The sequence below is a fragment of the Neomonachus schauinslandi genome, chromosome 12 (genome assembly GCF_002201575.2).
Source record: "Neomonachus schauinslandi chromosome 12, ASM220157v2, whole genome shotgun sequence".
In the NCBI taxonomy this organism is placed as follows: Eukaryota; Metazoa; Chordata; class Mammalia; order Carnivora; family Phocidae; genus Neomonachus; species Neomonachus schauinslandi.
This window is the reverse complement of record NC_058414.1, coordinates 43806779-43828105: the sequence shown is the minus strand read 5'-3', so window position 1 is coordinate 43828105 and position 21327 is coordinate 43806779. Positions and strand designations below refer to the sequence as shown.

At 36.6% G+C, this 21327-nt stretch overlaps 1 protein-coding gene across 1 annotated transcript in view; it reads left to right on the top strand.

Annotated features, from left to right (window-relative positions):
• THSD7A (thrombospondin type 1 domain containing 7A) overlaps positions 1–21327 on the top strand; it is a 431993-nt gene that overhangs the window by 266690 nt on the left and 143976 nt on the right. The window contains exons 5-6 of the mRNA XM_021689643.1: positions 5711–5866; positions 7165–7377. Coding sequence (XP_021545318.1) covers positions 5711–5866; positions 7165–7377 — 369 coding nt within the window. The remainder of the gene's footprint in view (positions 1–5710; positions 5867–7164; positions 7378–21327) is intronic.

The following is a 21327-nucleotide window of genomic DNA, read 5'->3' as shown; positions in this document are numbered from 1 at the left end:
TAAATGGCCTTGGTTGTTTTTCTGCGTCCCATATCTCAGACTTGGTGTAAAAGAAGCCAGCAGCCCAGAAATACCGGCAAGTGCAGATTTTTTTAAAAAAGCCCTAACAAGTGTCTACTCAGGCAATGTTATAAATTGCTTCTAATGCAATATAAAGATTGAAATCTATTCTGTATCTAGAAAAAAACCTAAACTCCTAAGGAGAAAAAAAGACACAAATTGGTAGAGTGTATTAAAAAATATGACCCAACTGTACATGTTCTGCAGGAAACTCACCTCAGCTATAACAGTATACCCAGGTTGAAAATAAAAAATGGAAAACAAGATATCATGAAAATATTATCCAAAGAAAAGCAGGAGTGCTGTATTAATATCAGGTAAATTAGACATCAAAGCAAAAAATTTATAGAAACTGGGGAAGACATTATATAATAATAAAAGGAGTCAATCCACCAAGAAGACAAATCCTAAATTTGTATGTCCTCAACAATATACTATAAAATATGTGAACAAAAACTCATAGAACGAAAAGGAGAAATACACAAATTCACAATTAAAGTCAGAGATGACAACATTCTACTCCCAACACTTAATAAAACAACTAGACCGAAAATCAACAAGGATTTAGAAGAAATGAACACCATCTCATTCAGCACAATCTAGTAGGCATTTATAGAGCAGTCCATCCAACAAGGATAGGATACGTCTTCTATTAATAAGATAGACCATATTCTGATTCATAAAACAAACCTCAACAAATTTAAAAGAATTTAAATCATACAGAGTGTGTCCTCTGAGCACAATTGGAATCAAATTAGAATTCTGTCACAGAAAGATAACAGTAAAATCGTCAAACACTTAGAAAGTAGAGGATACACTTTTAAATAATCCATGTGTGGAAGAAGGAATTCTCAAGGAAAATCAAAATACTTTGAACTGAATGAAAATGAAAATATACCAAATCTGTGTAACGTAGCTAAAGCAGTGCTGAGGTGGAAATTCTTAACACTAAATGCTTACGTTAGAAAAGAGGTTAAGACAGAAATCAATATAATCTGCACTCCCAGTTCAAGAACCAAGGAAAAAGCAAAAGAAGATGAAAGCCAGCAGAAGGAAGGAAATAATAAAAATAAGGACAGAAATCAATGAAATTGAAAACAGAAAAACAATAGAGAAAATCAATGAAACATAGAGCTGATTCTTTGAACAGACCATTAAAATTGAAGCTTCTAGCAAGGCTGATAAAGTAAAAAGAGAAAAGACACAAATCACTAACATCAGGGAATGTCAATTTAACAGGGGATATCACTGTAGACCTTACAGCCAGCAAAAGAATAACAAGGGAACACCACAACTTTATACACATAAATTTGACAATGTAGACTAAATGGAAGGAATCAAAAAATCAAAGTGGAAAAACACAACCTACTGTAATTTACTTAATATGAAATAGATTAATTTTATCCAGAAAATAGAAGAGGGGACAAAGACAGTACAACAAAAAGTACAACAAAAATTCACCATATTTATAGGCTAAAAAAAATCACACGATAATATTAGTCAATGGAGAAAAAGCGTTTGACAAAATTCAACACCCATTGCTAATAAAAACCCTCAGAAAAATAGGAATAAAGAGAAACATCCTCAATTTGATAAAAGGCATCTACAAAAATGTATAGCTAACATTGTACTTAGTAGTGCAAGACTGAACTATTCTTTCCCTAAGATTAGTAACAAAGTGGCTGCATTGCTCCAGTATCTCATGGCTTTCTTCTCTGTATGTCTTCACATGGCCTTCTTATAAGGACACCAGTCACTGGATTTAAAGCTCATTCTAATCCAATGGGACCCCACCAACTAAATACATTTGCAACAATCTTATTTCCAAATAGGTCATATTGTGAAATTCTAGTAGACTGAATTTGAGGCGGGAGGGAGGCACGGGGAGACACTGTTCAACCTAATACATGTACCCTGGTTGTTTCAATGTCAGTATTCTGGTTATGACATTATAAGTTTGTAAGATCTGAACATTGGCGGAAACTGGGTAAAGGATACATAGGATCTCTGTGAAGTTACAATGTCATGAGAATCTATAATTATCTCAGAATGAAACATTTAATTTTAAAAATCATATATTGCTATTCTGAGGGGTTATACAGTGGGTATATCTTCAGAATATCTCCCTGAGCACATTGCTGGAAACAAATATCTGAAGTTTACTTCCTATAATATTTTTTCCCATTGTAATGCTCTAAGCATAAAAATACAGAAATATTTCAGACCTACAAAAATGTACCAGTCTCATTTTTTGTTTGTTTGTTTTATTAAGTCCAGAAAAGTTTGGACATTCTTTTATGACCTCATAAAGAATGCAATGTACAAATAATTGTATACCGTTTAAATCATACGCAAACAATAAAATGTGCCCTTTATTTTCAAGAGATCAACAATAAAACTTTAAAAAAAGTTTAACAGAAGTTCTGTGAAACTTGTACTGGATGAATAATTTCTTAAGTGATATAATTATACCAAAGTAATGACTGGACCATTCTAAGAAATTCAAATCTCAATATTTGAGAATATGGGATCAGCAGTAAACACTGCGTTATGGAATACAGTACTACAGGACTTATATCTCACAGATTGAACTAGAATCCAGTAAATTCTTCTGGAACTGTCCTTTATTTCATTTATTGAATCACAGTGATTCCATATAATTCATGGGCAAAAATAGAATTGACAGAGTTTTTGAGGAGCTCAGCTAGTATCGGTTATTTACATCAATCAATATATACTGTATTTACAAACAACAACAACAACAACAAAACTAAAGTGAAAATCACCAAAGGAATAGATCATACACAACAAATATATTCAATTATATATTTATTTATATAAAGACATCTATAAAATTGAGGTTATTTTTCAATAACTATTATCTCAGTATAGACTTGGTTAGCTTAGCAGTATTTTGCTTCAGGCAATATTTTCTCAAGCCTTTATTCATCACATTTCTCTTTTAATAGCTCAAGAAGATTCTTATGACTGAATATTCTATTTGATTCATTCAAAATATGCCAAAAGCTGGGCGCCTGGGTGGCTCAGTTGGTTAAGCGACTGCCTTCGGCTCAGGTCATGATCCTGGAGTCCCGGGATCGAGTCCCGCATCGGGCTCCCTGCTTGGCGGGGAGTCTGCTTCTCCCTCTGCCCCTCCCCCCTCTCATGTGCTCTCTCTCATTCTCTCTCTCAAATAAATAAATAAAATCTTAAAAAAAAAAAAAAAATATGCCAAAAGCTAAAATTAAGCTTATTTAAAAAAAAATGACCAGGTATTAGAAACAATGTTTTAACCTGTTTCCTTGATAAAACCTGTTTCCCTCCTAAAGTTTGCAACCTTATATATTCCTCACAATTGCATGGTCAAGGTATACTTTGTAAGAAGTAGATTTTCCTTTGTAGTAACCATAATTTCCAAAACAATGTAACACCACTAAATTTTAAGTTAATTTTAGTCTATTAAAAGAAAAAAATGGAGACTTTTCAGGTAATAATACACACAATTGTTAATTTAAATGATAATGTGAAAGACTCCACAGGTGAAGAAATTACTTATGTTAATTTGCAGTTATAGGAGTTTTTCTACATACTGTAGCCTTACATTGGTCAAGGTTCTCCAGAGAAACAGACCAATAGAATATATGTATAGATCATGTAAGAGGAGATTTATTATAGGAATTGGCTCACAGAATTATGGGAATGGGGTCACTGGTGTAATTCCTGGTTTTCCAGAACCAGGAACTCTAATGTCTAAGAGCAGGGAGAAGATGGATTCCATAGCTCAAAAAGAGATTTTACCCTTCGTCCACTTTTTATTTCTACCTGGGTTCTCAAAGGATAAGATAGTGCCCCACCCACATTGGTGAAGGCTGTCTTCTTAATCTACTGATTCAAATGCTAATCTCTTCCAGAAGCATCCTCACAGACAGACCTAGAAACATTTTAGCAGCTATGTGGGCATCTCTTAGCCCAGACAAGTTGACATATAAAATTAACCATCACAAGACTCTTAAGCCTGTAAGGATATTAAAAATTGTTTTCATTTTATGTGAAATATGTATCACTGACATCGTTATTTTTTTATATTTAAAGAAGTGAAGCATTTATTTCTGTATTTTCTGTCATTAGTGTGCCAAATACTTTCACTGTTGAAAGCAACAAAAGTAATCATTTTGGGCTGTGGCTGATGTTACGATGCGCAATAGCAACAATTCGATAAACTTAAGTGAGAATGCTTATGGTGCTCCATACTAAGCAAACTAAGAGTGCCCATTTATTTTCACTGCAGTGGTGGTGGGCAGGGGAGGTGGGAGTGAGAGGGGAGAGGAGAGAGATTAAGTTATGTACTCCTAGGAGAAAAAGAAAAAAAAAATCTGTAGAATATTTTTCAGAACTGAAAAACTATTTTCGAAAGAGGAGTTAATGTAACAGCGTTCAGGTAGCATTTATGATTGTGTGTGCACACAGAAAGTTGAGGGATGCACAATACCTACAGTTTGCCTTAGAGTTTAAACTGTAAACAAATATATTTAGTACGTTTACTTAAAAGTTAGGATAATTTAGCTTAAAATATCTTAATTTCTCTGTGAGCTTCTAAATGTAACCCATGTGATTGGAATTTGATAGTTCTTCACATAAAGAGAATGAGAATTATCTAAGGCCTCTATTATTTCAATCCTTTATGCTACAAGGGTGGGCATTCCAAATTATCAGATGGAAATAGCAACTAGCTTTTATTTAAGGTAATGTCAAAGACATTTACTTCTCAAAATCTTTACAAGAAAAACAACTATAGCTTTATATTTTATAATATACCACTAAACTTGAATTTCTTCTGCTTTCCATATAGCTTCTAATATCTCTTAGTCATTTTTAGCCAGAACTATGGACACATCTTGACATTAAGTGTCAAATGTGTGTCCCCTACAAAATAGCCGAACTTCAGGCATCAAAAGAGAAGGGAAGCAAGGGCAAACAGTATTTATTCACAGTTCATTGGTCAACATATGAACAGACATGGACAATTCTAAATTAGTCGCCTTAGCAATTCTGAGATTTGGATCACATATGCAGATAATATATTCTGTAAAAGTTCTAGAAAGTATCTGGTGAGTCATGTAGCTGGGGGTAGAGAGAGATACCCCATTGGTGGCATGGGCTCTTCATTATATCCACCACTTACGCTTTTGTGGACCAAAAGGAAAGGGAAGACTGCTCCACCCGAAGCCACCCAGTGCAGACTTTTTCCATATGCTATATAGCTGTAGGCCCTCTACCACTGTGTTCAGTCCTCTGAAGCAGATTCCATTTATTTAGAATCTAAATATAGAATTGTAGAGATAAAACTGACCTTAAGGATTGTTTTACTAATTAGGAAAGTTAGACTCGGCATTATTAAATCACCGGGCTAGTAAGTGATAAAGCTGGTGATCAGTCTCTGAGATTTCCTTGAATCTCAGTCCGGTTTCCTTGAACTACACTCTGCTGCTTTTTCCCCACTCCCTCTCCTTTTTTTCTAGGATGTAGCTAAGAAGCAGTGGAATAATGTCTTGGTGGCACTTGTCCTTCTCTGTACACACAGAAAAATCGTATTGTTGACCATAACAATTTGTTTAATTCTTAAGGGATTTCTGTACTTTTCTCCAAACAGCCTCAAAACCAGTGGACTTGAAATCATGCACTGGTCCCGTCCCTAATACTACACAGCTGTGCCATATTCCCTGTCCAACTGAATGTGAGGTTTCACCTTGGTCAGCTTGGGGACCTTGTACTTACGAAGACTGTAATGACCAGCAAGGCAAAAAAGGTATGTATTATTAACATGACATGCTTAAAACTCCCATCAGTTGAGTCAAACATGAATTATTTTAAATAATGTCATTAGTGTGCCAAATACTTTTATTTGTTAGTCTTTGTTACTTGTGCTTATTCATTCATCCGTGATATTTTCCAGAATGGCTAGTGAGTATCGACTGCAAAAGATGAATAAACCTACTCTGATGTTGGTACCTGAACATTAAAACAAGTTAATTATCTAAATCTTTGTCCCCTTATCTGTAAAAGGGATGTAATATCTGCTACTAAAGTTTTCTCGAAAGATTCAATGAGATAATAAGCATAAAGCACTTAATTCAGTGCCTGATCCATAGCTAGTCCTCAAAAAGCAAAAAAAACTCCTATTACTTTGAAGTTAAGAAAGGGGAAAAAAAAAAAAGCTCTATTACTCTTATGATGCACATGATATATCTAAGAGGAGGACAATAGATGCAGTGGTTTCCTATGTAGTGGGCATGATGGGGTAATATTCACATGATCTAGTAATTAAAAACATTTTATTTTCTTTCTAAGTCTTCTAGTGATTCTAATATGTTCACATAGCAGTAAACAGACTTATTAATTTTCCTAGTGATTCTAATATGTTCACAAAGCAATAAGCAGACTTATTAACTTTGGTATACCCTGTCCAGAAGGGCAGCACTTAGGTGCTATTAAAGCACAGAGCACGACTCTGAAGAGTCCTCATTAGAGCCCAGATGCTTTATATCTTCACTAGTTCGTATTTCCGGGGCATCTAAAATCAACTAAGCCTCAAAGAGACAATTTATCTGGGACCATCCAACTTCTCAGAGGTTTCCTTTCAAATTTAATTATGTGATAGTGCTGAAAAATTCAAAGTAATACCACTTTGTCTGGTCATGAATATTTCCAAATAGCTTGAGATTTCACTGTGTCTTTGAATATTTTATAACTACAGACTTTCCAAATCAACCAAAATCATTTTATGTGTGTGTCTTTGTCTGTCTGTCTGTCTTTCTCTCTCTGCTTCTGCCTCTCTACCTCTCTCCAGTCCTATGAAGGAGATAAGAGACATATGACTTTTCTTGCCTTCCCTCCTTGGCCATTCTGTTCATTCATTCATTTATTCATTTAATAAATGATTAATAGGCTCACACTAAGCTAGAGCTTGGGGATATACTAGTGATTAAAGCAAATCTGACTTCTACCCTCTACCCTCATCCAGCTTTCACTCAAATTTTCATTCAGCCTTCGGAAATATTCATCCCATGGCAGTAACAATAAATATGTCCTTCCCCAATAATTCAGGTTTCAAACTGAGGAAGCGGCGCATTACCAATGAGCCCACTGGAGGCTCTGGGGGCCCTGGGAACTGCCCTCACTTACTGGAAGCCATTCCCTGTGAAGAGCCATCCTGCTATGAATGGAAAGCAGTGAGGCTTGGAGACTGTGAACCAGACAATGGAAAAGAGTGTGGCCCAGGCACTCAAGTTCAGGAGGTTGTGTGCATCAACAGTGATGGTGAGTCAGGCAGGTGCATCTACCCTGCTGTTATGAATGTCTGTTTAACCCTGGAGATATGCCTTAGCTTATGATAAAGTCTTGTGTCCCTTCATCAAAATGGGTTCCATGTACAAACACAGAAGTAGCTTCTTCTTCCTTTCTTCCTTCCTTCCTTCTTCCTTTTTTCTTTCCCTCTCTCCCTTCTTCCCATCTCTTTCCCTTCTTCTTTATTTTCCTCCTTTCTTCTTTCCTTCCTTACTTGTTTCTTTTTTTTTTTTTCTTTTCTTACCCCCTTTTTCTCAGTCTCTCAATCTCTCTCTCTCTCTCTCTCCAATTGTGGCAACGAGGAGGTTCTTTGAACAATCACAGGGTACTTTTTAATTTGAAAGCAGGTAACATAGAGTAAGAATTAAATCATCATCAAGGCAATACAGTATTAAATTGCCATTGCCATTTAAAATAACATAGTGGGGCACCTGGATGACTCAGTTAGTTGAGCATCCAACTCTTGATTGATCTCAGCTCAGGTCTTGATCTCAGGGTCCTGAATTCAAGCCCTGTGTTGGGCTCCATGCTGGGCATGGAACCTACCTAAAAGAAAAAAAAATAGCCTGGAAAGGTAACATTTTCTAAGTGGGCATTTTTAACTTGCCATAGATATTTAAATAAAGAAGGATTGTAAGAATTGGTTGACTTGAATCGAGAGGCCTTAATTTCCTGCCCTGATATTGTGTCTTAGGGATATAATTTAATTTCCAGACTCCCAAGCCACATGGCCTATTGTGGCCTAGATTCCTGAATCAACCTCCAACTTCTGCATGCCACACCTCCCACCCCGCAAGGAGTGTCATAGAGCTCCTGGGATGGTGATTTTCCACAAGGTTCCTTTCCTAAACCATAAGAATTACCTTAGATTTTCACAACTGATTTTTGTTTGATAAAATATCCTGTCTTGTTGTTACCCTGATGTAAGATTTTTACACTCTTTCCTTGAGAGCTGTTACTATTTTGGGGAGATCCCCTTACTCTTCAGTAATCTCTGAGTCATTCTTAGGAAACATAGAACTCCTCGTGACATAGTTTAAAACCTTTGACTAAGATCATCTCTCTAAGGGTCCTTCCAACTCTCGAATGCTATGACTCTGCACATCAGAGTAGCATGAGCACCAAGCCCCAGGGTCCCCTGATTTGACAGTTTAAGCTGTTTACAGCATATGCAGAAACATTCTGGTGCCCCCTCAGGGGCAGTGGAACATCTGGTAACTGTCATAATTCCTCCATCCTATTTTCTTCCAGCAAGCAGGATTGTTTCCTCCTGTGACTCAGTCACTGTTCAGTAGAGAAAGATACTCTCTGGGGTCAGACACTGACAGACACTGCTAGTACTGAGAAATTAGCCTTTCGACTTTGAAACGTACAGTGTTGTCTTTGTCCAGGGACCAACATCATCGTGCAGGGCAGCATTAGGTAAAATCCAGACCAGCACTTGAGGTTGAAAGGTGAAAAAGGGGATTATTGCTCCAGATATTTTATGATGAATTTTATGAATTCTGGCTTTTTTCTGAGATTTTCTGCTTTTCATAGATGTAATTACCTATGATACATCTCTCTTTAGCTTTTACCCCATTCTACTCTAAAGGGAAAGAAAAGAAGATTGACATCTAATGGGGAAAATAAGCAAAAGAATAGCATTTATACATGTACTTCAAATCTTTATTTGGATTAGATGGCAATCTATTTTATCTTCTTTCTGAGTTGCTGTGAAAATAATGAGTCATATTTATTTCAGCATCACTGGTACTCCCTTACTGATACTTCTTACTAATTTTTTTCCTAAATTCAAATAAGTTTCCTTATCCTTCTATAGACCTTGGGAGGAACTGGGATCCCACACACTATGTAAGTTGTGTATGAGTGAACTAAGATGACAAAAAACACTAAGATAAAAAGTTCCTTGTGCATGGAACTTCCGCCTAAATATTATTAAATGAAAAATCAGATCTCACTTATTTCAGTGATCTTCTTGATGTTAGTACAAATCCAGTGTATTTTAAATATACGAGAGAAACTATCTTAAAAATATCAGTGGTAAATTTTTATTGTGTCAGGTAAAAAATATTTTGTAATACAAGTAATCACCCCCTAAAATACCTTATGGAACACTAAAACACTAAAAAACAAGCAGGAGAATGAGTTATGTATGTCTAGTTATATTGAAAAGTAATGTATGTTATAACCTAAAATGCACATTGGCAACTCCCAGTATACATAAGATGGTTTCACTTTGCCTATCTCCCAGAAGAATGAATTAAGGAAAAGAAGTATGCTCTTGATATTCAGCTTGTTATTATTGTCCTTTATCAGGACGTCTTTCATCATTAAATTTTACTTCTTGTCATGAATTTGTTGTGGTGCAACTCAATATTTTAACTGGCTCAACTACAGAGGGGTATAAAATCAGGACAATTCTTTACTATTGTAAATCCTCAAGGCTGCTCAAATTTATATATAGCTGAAACCTATTGGGCTGGTAGAATAGAACAAAAGCTGGAGACTTGTAAATACTACTGCAGTATTATCATGTGGTCACCTGGTAAGTGTTTAGCAGCTGCACCAAATGTTGTTTTGTAATTAAATCGAACCCAGGGAATTAAAGTTGATTAGTTGTACAGACTCTACCCCTAGGCCTGGCTGCTGCTATAGATTTTGTTTTATAATTAAGTTAAAGCTCAACTAGGGAAATGAAAAATTAGAGCCTGTGAATGTTAGCAAATAATAAAAAGGCTTTTTTTCCTCCCATGTTCCTCACAAATTTCACAACTTTGTTAATGACCTCAAAGCATTTGAAGCCTCTTTTCTTTTTCTTGAACTATCCTTTGCCCAGGCTTCCAAAGATCTTTAGGATTTGTTGCTGGTTATTGTTCATTTTTCCAATTGTCTTTCAAGAAGCAGGATTGAGGAAGGGTTTGGAGAACACTCAGGAGGAATTTCACATAGATTCTCTGACAGAGGATATAAACAGAAATGTGAGACAAAAGAGAACTCAGAAGACAATCAGGCTCTACAAAAAGAGATAAACACGTGATGTGTAATAGAAAAAAATATCACTCATAATTTAAGGATCGTCAGAAAAGCAGTACCCTATCTCTGAGCACAAATACAGGAACTGTTCCAAAGGTCTGATGGTGACATTTGGGGTTAGGTGGGGGAGAGATCCTAGAGTTTGTTAGAATTTTAAGAAAAACAAGTCTGCCCTATTTCCGTTTTTGTGAAATTTGTGTGTTTTATTTAAAGGTATAAATTTGGTGGGGCAAGAGTACTTTTGGTACTCTTGGTTGGTAAACAACAAATTGGTTGGTTAGAGATAGAACAAATCAAGACTTTTAGGCTGAGAGTGGAAAAGAAAATCCATTGTCTTATTGATTACTTAAGGAGACTGTAAACCAAATATTGTTTGCACATATCCCTCCCCTCTGTTGAAAAAAAAAATGATGCCATCCATATCCTATGTGCTCTATTTTAGATATGAGAATTTCAAAGCCACGGTTTTGTATTTTATTATTGGTATTACTTTGTTAAGCAGTGAATTTCAACAGTTTCAAAATGCCTGCAACTCCTATGCTACATTTCTTATTCTTCTCCATATCAGTAAAAGTTAACATATAACCAATGACATTGACATGTATGACTAACATTCATACTTGACACAGATATTTGTGAAAACAAAATACAATATTTCTGTGGAAGTAAATCAAAACAACTCATCATTACATTGCTCCTAAAGATACAGTTAGAAATAGCAGTGACCAGCCAGGGCCCTCAATAGTAATTGTGCTATTCTTGAAGCACTATGGCTCTGGCTCAACTTCTTCTTCTTCTGTTGGGTAAAGCATGTGAAAATTTATGAAAATGCCATTATTATATGGATAACCTGTAATCACCCTAATTTATTTGTTAAAACCAGCTGACTTGAAATGTCATTAACAACAAATGTTTTCCGTACGCCCAAAACTTGATTGTAACACACCACTGCATCATGCCACCATGGTTAAAAACTACTGGATTACTAAGAACGTCTGCCAACAAATGCTTCATGTACAAATGGAAGTACTACATCAATAATATTAGGTATTTATAAGTCTTATGTAAATGGATATAAGATACATGGGCATATATATATATTCATTTTATGTGAATATTTTTTCAGTTTACTCTATGAGATGCTAGATCCATTTTTGCAAAGAGTGTTCTAGATCCCCCAGTATCGGAATCGCCTTAAGTATGCTATAAAATCAGACTCCTCAGTCTTCTCTACAGACCCGATGAACTGCAGTCTGTGCAGGCAAGTCCCAGAAAGCTGCATTTTTATGAAGCTCCCTAGATTGTTCTGATGTGCAATGAAGTTTATGAACCAATGTACTAAAATGAGAAAAGGATTGTTTTGGTGGAGCCTAAGACCCAACTCTGTTACCCAAAGACTGCCAGCACCAAGGCAAACTGACTGAATTTGGATAATGCTGAAAAAGACCTGTGAATAAGAATACGTTGAGATTAGTAGTGAGGCATGCCTTTACAGTAAGTGTTTCTGCGTCTTCTGGAGCCACTGCATCTCATCAGAAGTGCCCAAAGAGCCAACTATAAAAGATGGGAGATGATGATATTACTGTCCAGAGCCCTGGCTTGGCACATGACTGCTTATTCTTTCTGAGATTTTTGCCACGAGTTTCTTCCTTCTGGAATGAGATATGTATCCATATATGAGTAGAGGGAAGGGAAGACTTGAATACTATTTCTTTCCCAAGTACTTCATGTCATACTTCTTTTTTCCCACATGTTCAGTATTAGGAGGAATATAAGGGGCTATCATTTCAGTATCTTCAGGTAAATACAGGAATAAACATCTAGAAAATATTAAAAATTTTTACCTCTGGAAGACAAGACTCAGTGTAGGGAGATATGGGGTGAGGTACTGCTCTATTTTATCTTAAACCTTGTGGTACAATTTGTGTCCAATTTATAAATTGTATAAACACTGGATTAATTTGTCCAAATATTTATTAAGAATATTTAAATAGTAATAATATTTATTAAGAAAACAGTCTGGAGGGGGACAGAAGTATGTGGAATGAGGAGTTAAAGAATGGGGAGCAGAGCATTCCAAGAATAGAAAAATTATAAAGCTTATAGTTGAGACTAATATTTTGACTGATTGAGAGTATTCATAAGCCCTCCTAGAAGCGTAAGCCAGGTCAAGGATTAGGATGCACACAGTTTATTAAGGACATGATCCCAGGAGAAACCAGTAAGAGGAGTGGGAATAAAGAAGCAAAATCAAGAAGAGGGAATGTGTGTTGGGTTCCCAAGACCTCACTGTGGTTCTGTAATTCACTGGAGGGACTCACAGAACTCAACAGAGTCATACCCACAGGTATGAACTATTTACAGTGAGAGAATACAAAGCAAAATCAGCGAAGGGAAAAGGCACATGGACAAAGTCTGGAGGAAACCAGGCACAAGCTTCCAACAGTCCTCTCCCCATGGAGTCCCAGAGGATGTGCTTAATTTTTCACCAATGCGTTGTGACAGTACATGTGAAGTATTGTCTTCAGGGAAGCTTATCTGAGCCTAGGTGTTCAGGGTTTATGTTGGGGGTCAGCCGTGTAGTCACTCTCTGCCTAGCTCATAAAAAATATTCTGGACTCCCAAAAGGAAAGTACATGGTCAGCCTAACCATGTTGTTTATGCAAATACTTTAAGCACAGTGATCAACACTTCTCATTTAGAGAATGGTGGAGGCCTCCAGAAACTGAAGTTCCCAGATGCAAGCCAAGGGTCAACGTAGTGAGCAAGACTGTCTAAGGGTAGCACTTGGGCTTGCTGTGTTAACTGTTTTGCATAGGGAAACAGCAAAGTTGCAGACTCACTCTGATTAAGGGAGATACTCTGGAATTTAAATTAAACCCCAAAGGTTGTGGATTTAGGAAAAAGGAGCTGGGCTTTTAAACTCACATCAGTTGACTGTTGGCTCACAGATGCTGGAGGAAGGAGGAAGGTGGGTCCCAGAAATTTCTAGCTCTCTGTATTAGCCAGACAACTCTAGTGCCCAAGGTAATTCAACTGAAAGTCAGGAAGGAGATATTAGCAGCAGAATCTGAGAGACGGGTGCAAAGATCCAGTAAAAAGGGTCCTAGGAGTTCCAAGCTGTGCAATAATATTGTCCAGGAAGAGATTCAATTATAGTGGGGAAGGTTTATAAATGTTGTATATACTAAACAAACCTAAAACCTGATAATTGTGTCTTCTATACTACAGAGGAATGCCCATGAGGATACAGGTTTTCCAATTTAGGGAAATTATTTGATGGGACATTTTGGTTGACAGATATGCAGTACTCTTTATATTGCTTGAATAATAACAAGAGAAGAGCTGAGTTCTGCAAAATAAAATAGAATATTTAAGCTTCCTGGAGCAGTATGGAGAGAGAGGTATGGAGTTTGGAGATTAATAAGAAGATGTGAGAAGGGTCTGAAAGAAGTGAGAGAAATGATCTCGAGAAAAAGTTTGAGGAGGGCCACAGCTAACTAGAAATACCCTTTGGTATGAAATAGGTGACTCCATCTTGCAGGTTTGTTCAGGATAGTACCATTTTCTTAAGGTCATTATTAATACCACCCCCTCTGTCCTAATAAGTGTCCTGCTTTGGAAAGCAAGTGATATGATCACCCTAGGAATGACTGATAAGTTCTGAGACAGAGGAGGCAAAAATTTGGAACCAAAAGTTTTAGGAGAAATATTAGCTCCGTGAAAATCCTAACAGAAAATAAAGAGAGGGAGGATCCACAGCCACTTAAGAGGTTGGTGAATTCCCCAATGGAATTAAAATAATTCTATTTGAATTTTAATGGAAAGTGGAACTTCAAAAGGCTGAAAAATCTGAAAACAAGCAGCAGACATTGAGATTGTTTAATATTTGAAAATGTTAGACTATCTTTTTGAGAACATAAAGAGCATATTCATAAATAGTTTTGTTCCTTTCCACCAGGAGAATAACTTTTGTGCCATATTTTGTCATAATTATTTATCCATGATGGACAAGAGCATCATAATACACAAGTGGGAGTTAGGAAAACTTAAGTTAAAATTTGTGTAATTTTAGAAGGGAAACTAACCTTAATAAGATTGGCTTCTAAAACTTTGGCCAGAACTCCAAGTTCAGATCAATTCAAATGTCTGTAGAGCTAGATGAAAACACAATTTCAAAAGCATGATCACTCTCTGGAACTGGAATCTACTTCTTACCACACATTACACAGCCATTACATGGAAAAGCTGATCTTTTAAAGGCAAGAATATGTCCTATAACTGAATTGTTTTTCCATAATTTAAGCAATAAATCAACTAAGAAGTTCCCTTCCTGGAGAATGCTATGCCATTTAATGTGGTTGGAATATAATTAGGTTGGATGTTATGCTTAAATCTAAGGTCTCTTACTTTACAATTAGGATCATCTAACACTGTTGGTAGGAGTTTTTTCCTATAATTGGGTTGAGATTCTCTATTTAATTTGTTGTAAAGATGAAAGTCATTAGAAAATTTAAGGCAGTAGGTTATTCTTTAGTGTTGGTTTGTAGTAATCACAATTTTATTTTGGCTTAAAAAATCTAGCACAAGATAACCTGATCTGTCTGCTGTGGTGTGGGGGTGTGTGTGTGGGGGGGGGTTGTGTGTGTGTGTATTCTATTTTGATATATTGGGTTTTTTCCTTGTTCTTTTTTAAATATTTTATTTATTTATTTATTGGAGAGAGAGAGAGAGATAGTGAGAGAGAGCACAAGCAGGGAGGAGAGGGAGAAGCAGGTTTCCCGCTGAGCAGGGAACCCAATGAGGGGCTTGAACCTAGGACCCTGGGATCATGACCTGAGCCGAAGTCAGATGCTTAACCAACGCAGCCACCCAGGTGCCCCTATTTTGATATATTGTTAATAAAAATTATTTTTTGTTTGTAAGGAAACCATCTGGATTGAGCCAGTGTTCTTTTGCACTGAAATGTCTTAGCAAAAAGTAGGGTTTTATAAAGAATTTTCTTTTTTAAAGTAAGGGAGAATTAGCAGAAGCCTCAGATGAAAGTTAAATAAGCACTAGTTTACTTACCACTTCATGAGATATGACATAAGTTTCTCACTAAGTGCTAGCTATCACTTCAAATGGGAAATAAAAGAAGAAAAAAAAAGACAAAAAGCCTGTTACTTTATCATGGGTAGTCAACTGCCTTAACAAAACTCAGGTTAGGGGGCGCCTGGGTGGCTCAGTTGGTTAAGCGACTGCCTTCTGCTCAGGTCATAATCATGGAGTCCCTGGATCGAGTCCCGCATCGGGCTCCCTGCTCGGCGGGGAGTCTGCTTCTCCCTCTCCCACTCCCCGTTTGTGTTCCCTCTCTCGCTGTGTCTTTCTCTGTCAAATAAATAAATAAAATCTTAAAAAAAAAAAAACTCAGGTTAGTCAGTTTACTCATAGCTGGGTCAGTAAAAGCCAGTATGGATGAAAAGTCAAATTAGACAGGAGTTTCTGTCAAATTAGACAAGAGTTGAATTATCAAACTTAACAGATGCGTTCCTTTCCTTACATTATCCCTTGTTTGCTTCTTCAACTCTGCTTATCTCTTATCTCCTGTCAGATTTTATCTTCCCATGACCTCATTGGTTTTACTTTCCCCTGATTCCCTTCCTACCTCTCAGGCCATGTATCATTTAACTATTACTGGCTAACATATCACCATAGAACTCACTGGCTGAAAACAAAACCAATTAGGATTTCCCATGATTCTGGGAAGTTCCAGTTCAGATTTCACCTGGGCCCATTTATGGAGGTTTGGCTATGACTGGAAGGTCCAAGATGGCCTCCCTCACGTATTTTGCAGTTGGTGCTGTGTGCTGAGGTACATTGGTGCTTCTCCACATGGGCTCTCATCCTCCTATAAGCTAGACCAGCTCTCTTAGATGGTGGTTTTAGGGCACTGCTCTGAGAGGACAAAAACAAGCTGGCAGGCTCTTGAACTGCACATTGTCACTTCGGCCACATTCTATTGGTCAAAGCAAGCCACAGTGACAACTCAGATTTCGTAGGTAGAGAAATAGACTCTATCTACCGATGAGACCCATTACAAAGAATTATGGCCAAAAATTATAATTTACTACAGTCCACCCCCCGGTCACAATTGTTTTCATTCCTTCCACAGGAAAAGTACACCCCGTCCTAACCAAAGAACACCAAAATTCTCATGCGGTTATATCATTCACCATCTCATGACCTGCGTCTGATTCAAATATAGATGAGACTTATCAGATACAGTAGTTGGGTGTGGCTATTTTATTTTTATTGATTGATCGATTGCACATATTAACTTTGAGCTATTATTTTCAGAGGAGCTGTGGGTTTTTTTCCCCCCCAAGGAAACTTGTCATAAAGTTTCTTCTGTGCACTTCAAAATAACCTAATATTATCCTTTAGTCATAGATTTTTTCTAGAGGAAAAAAATATACAATATAAAAAATACATATGACATTTTTATGTACAGTCTTGTTTAACTTAGAATTATAGAACTTGCCATCTTAAACAGAATTGTAGTTTGTATTTTCCACATAGTACCACACACACACACACACACACACACACACCAAAAGACATTATTATTTTAGATAATGGGATTAGAGTATTTATTTATTTATTTTATTTTATTTTATTTTATTCTTATGTTAATCCCCATACATTACATCATTAGTTTTAGATGAAGTGTTCCATGATTCATTGTTTGTGCATAACACCCAGTGCTCCATGCAGAATGTGCCCTCCTCAATACCCACCACCAGGCTAACCCATCCTCCCACTCCCCTCCCCTCTAGAACCCTGTTTGTTTTTCAGAGTCCATCGTCTCTCATGGTTCGTCTACCCCTCCGATTAGAGTATTTATTTTTAAAATACTTTTGGCCAGTGTTTAAGTGCTTTTGTCCCTAACTTGCATATTTTCAGTCCTTTCTGTTTTCTAAAAAAGTATTTTATCATAATGCTTAAATTTTCTTCCTACTAATTAAATCCTATATCCAGAAACCTTCCCTGTGAGCTTACAAAGGTCTTTTGATTATTGTGGGTTTTTTTGGGGGGGGGGGGGGAGAGGGTTGTTTCTTTTTTTTTTCTCTTGAAAATAATTCAATCCTACAGAATCTTTCAGTTTAGCTGAACATCTGCAGAATTTTTTAAGGTGCCAATACATGGAAAATATGACCTTCATATTAAAAGATACTTCAGTTTCTGGACACAGTAAAACTTTGAACCATTTGGGTAATTTATTTAAAAAAAAATAGAGCCCTTTTGACCTTAATCGAAGGTATACATGTTTTCAAGATCATATTCTGCACTAATGTGGTGTTTTACACAAAGTGATTTCTGAAAAATGGTTCCTCTAAGATAATGACTTCGTATAATCAGTTCATGTTACTTATCACAAAGAACCTGATTTCAGATTGAAGCTGGAACTCTATTGTTTCTAGGGTGTGGCCTGTTAACTAGAATCAGAAGCCTCTTAACTAGAAAGATAAGATATCCCCCCCCAATTCTCTCCACATATACAACATATAATGATGTAACAGAGACCAGAAAATCAGAATAGATTCTCCCATTCAAAAATGAGAAAAATAGGAAGCCTTCAGAAGCGTCTGGTCTTTATCAGTTCTGAAATCCAGCCTGTTCCCTCTTTACCAGGAACAGGGGAAATCCTTGATCTCAGCTGATGTTTGTTCTCTGAAAGTCATTCTCTAGTCCATTATTCTCCTTGGCTCTTTGTTCTTCACTCTGGACTCTTGGATTTTCCACAGATGTCTTTCCCTTTTTATAAGAAATGGCTTGTATTTGTAGCTGATGAGCTTTCTCAATCTGCCTCCCGCCCATATAAATCACAGAGCCCAGGGGCCTTTTTTTCATTTTGAACTGTCTCAATTTCTCTCAGACTAAGTTGGCAGTGTTTTAACAATATGACACTTAATGCTTTGGGTTTCTTATCTCATTGGATAAGGCTTTTGGGGCATGGAGATGCCCCAGATCCCCCATATCCATAATTTATATCATTTATTTTTGAGAAAAGCTTCTCTTTACTTTGGACCATGTATGAGGCTACTGTGGAAAAACGGCTTTAAGATTCTTAGAAGCCTTTTATGAAACTGAGAGAGTCTTCTAGGAATCACTTAACTATTTCTGAGGTATTATCAGAGAATTTTTAGCTACATCCTTAAATTGATTTTTACCTTAGGCCATTTATTACACTGATAATCTTCTGCCAGATGACTAGAGGTGAGAAACCATTCTATTTTCCATTTCAGCACATCATGGCAGCATCTAAATTCCACCTGCACACAGAATTATTTCCTCCTTAGTTTATTACTCTCTTTATAGCATATCATCCTCCAGAGGAAAAATTAAATGGACATTTTTAATATTTTTCCTGAAAATAGCCTTATCTTTATCCACAGGTTCATTAGATACATTTTCCATCTTGCAAGTTTCCATAAGTAACTCATTATTTTGCCATCTTTTCCATCAGTATGTGACATGAGACTCTCTGTCTCCATCCTCCATTAAACGTCTTCTCACCAACTTTCAGCTTTTCCCCCTTCCCCCAAGTCTCAGAGTCATTGCTACATGTTTTAGGTTTTTGTTAAAGCAGCACCCCATTTCTAGGTACTAAGTTCTGTGTCACATATGTATGCTGCATAGCATACCACCCTACACTTAATGATTTAAAATTTTTTTTTTCTCAATTCTGTTGCTTGGCGAGGCAGTTCTGGGATCATTGGTGCAGCTGTGTTCAGCCAGAGGGCTGGCATAACTGGGACATCTAAGTTGGCCTCATTAATATCAATGAAGCTACCTCATTTTTCTGTCATGCGTCCCCTCGTCGTCCAGTGGCCCACACTGGCTTCTTTTCAAGGTGATCTCAGGACATTGTTCCAAAAGGGCAAAACAGATGAATGATCTCTTCACGTCTGGGTTCTGGAACAATCATAAGATCACTTCTACCATGTTCTTTGGGTCAAAGCATGTTGCAAGGCCAGCCAGATTCAAGTGATAGTGGAATCAGTTATACCTTTTGATGGGAGGTCCTCATCAGAATTTGTAGATGTATTTAATCTCTACAGGCTGCTCGTTCTGTTTCCTATACGCCATATATGTATATTTTTTTCTCTGCTTCTTCCTTAAATGTGAACATTCCCTTTCAAACTTCTGCTATAAAGCTCTATCTGGAAGCCCCAAATGAAACCTGCTGACGTTTCAAAATCAGTATGTACCAAAGTCAGACTCATCATCTTTCTTCCAAAGTTAGTTTCTCCTCCAATGTTTCTAACCTAGTTCATAGCACCACAATTTGCTCAGTCCTGATAGAGTGACATCTGTGAAGACCCATGAAAGAAGTAGGAAAGTCCTATGAGAATTGGGGAATCTAATATTCTAGGCAGAAGAAGCACCAAATGCAAGACCTTGAGGTAGGAACTGCTTTGAATCTGAGAACAAGGCAGCCAATGTGTTTGACATAGGGTGATTTAGGGGAAGAATAATCAGGATAAGGTCAGAGAGGTTATGAAGGAGTGAGACCATCTGTCTTTGTCTTTTACTCTAAGATGAGAATCTGTTGGAGGGTTCGAGCTAACAAGTGACAGAAGTGACTTGTGTTTTTAAAGAATAACTCATGTTGCTTTTGTATCAGATTTTCCTCATCCTGGAATTACAAGTCTACTACCATAAATCCTCTCTTGATTATGCCATTTACCTGTTTAAAATCTCTTGTTGGCTTCCTGTGTGTTGCTTTTTTACATAAAGTTCAAAGCCATTTGGGAATGACAGAATGTCTCCCCAATCTCATCCTGCCCTTTTACCAATTGCCTTTTCTGCCCTTCTGTTTGTTACACCATTATACATTTTACAGAATTTAGTTACTTACACTTTATTGTTGCCTACTATCCCTTCTATACTGTTAGTTACTATGGGGTAGGGATCAGCCTTATTCATTTTTTAATACCGATTTCCTAGCGCTATTTCATGTTGCAGATTGTCAATAAATCTCTGATTAATGGCGACTTTCTTGCTTTCTTTTATCCCTAAACATCACATCTTTTCAGGAAATGACTCTCAGTTTCTCCTTAAGTAAATTTTTGTTATTGCTCTCACCACAAATTCAAACTTTGCCTACCAGATGTCAGACAAAGCATGACACCAAATTGCACACTCTATTACCATCTCAATATGCCTTCAAATTCTATTACGCTAAAGTCCCAGAACACCGGAGCAAAACAGCTACTGCATTTGCATAAAAAAAAACCCAGAATGTTCATAAAATCCTATAATCTGGAGGATTCCTCTCACTGAATATAGGTTCAGATTCTAACTTTGCTATTTTATCAGGTAATTTAAATCCCCTGTGACTACGTTTTCTCATCTGTGAAATACAAATAGTACAATTACCTATTCATAATATAGAGTATTCATAATATAGAGTTGTAGAGTATACATGATTAATATATGTTAAGTGCTAAGAAGTGTGCCCGACACATAATAAAAACTGTTTTAAGTATTTGCTGTTACCTATCATTCATCTGAGATGAGTTCAATAGTGAAAAAGTTAACTAAGCACAAAGACTGTTCTTTTTCTTTGTTTGGCTAAGCATAAGAATTTTATTACTTATATCAATCAAATGATTTAAAGTCCATCTCATTTATTTCATAACAGCCTCACTAAATAGCGTACTTATTTTCAAAGCATATGTATGTATGTATGTATGTATGTATGCATGCATCTGTACATTGCCTTAAAGAAATGGGTGCCTAGATTTTATTCTCTTGGTATCAGAAAATAATAAGTATATAATGGTAAATTCCATAATAGAAAATCATATCACCTATTTCACTTGTTAAATTCCATAATAG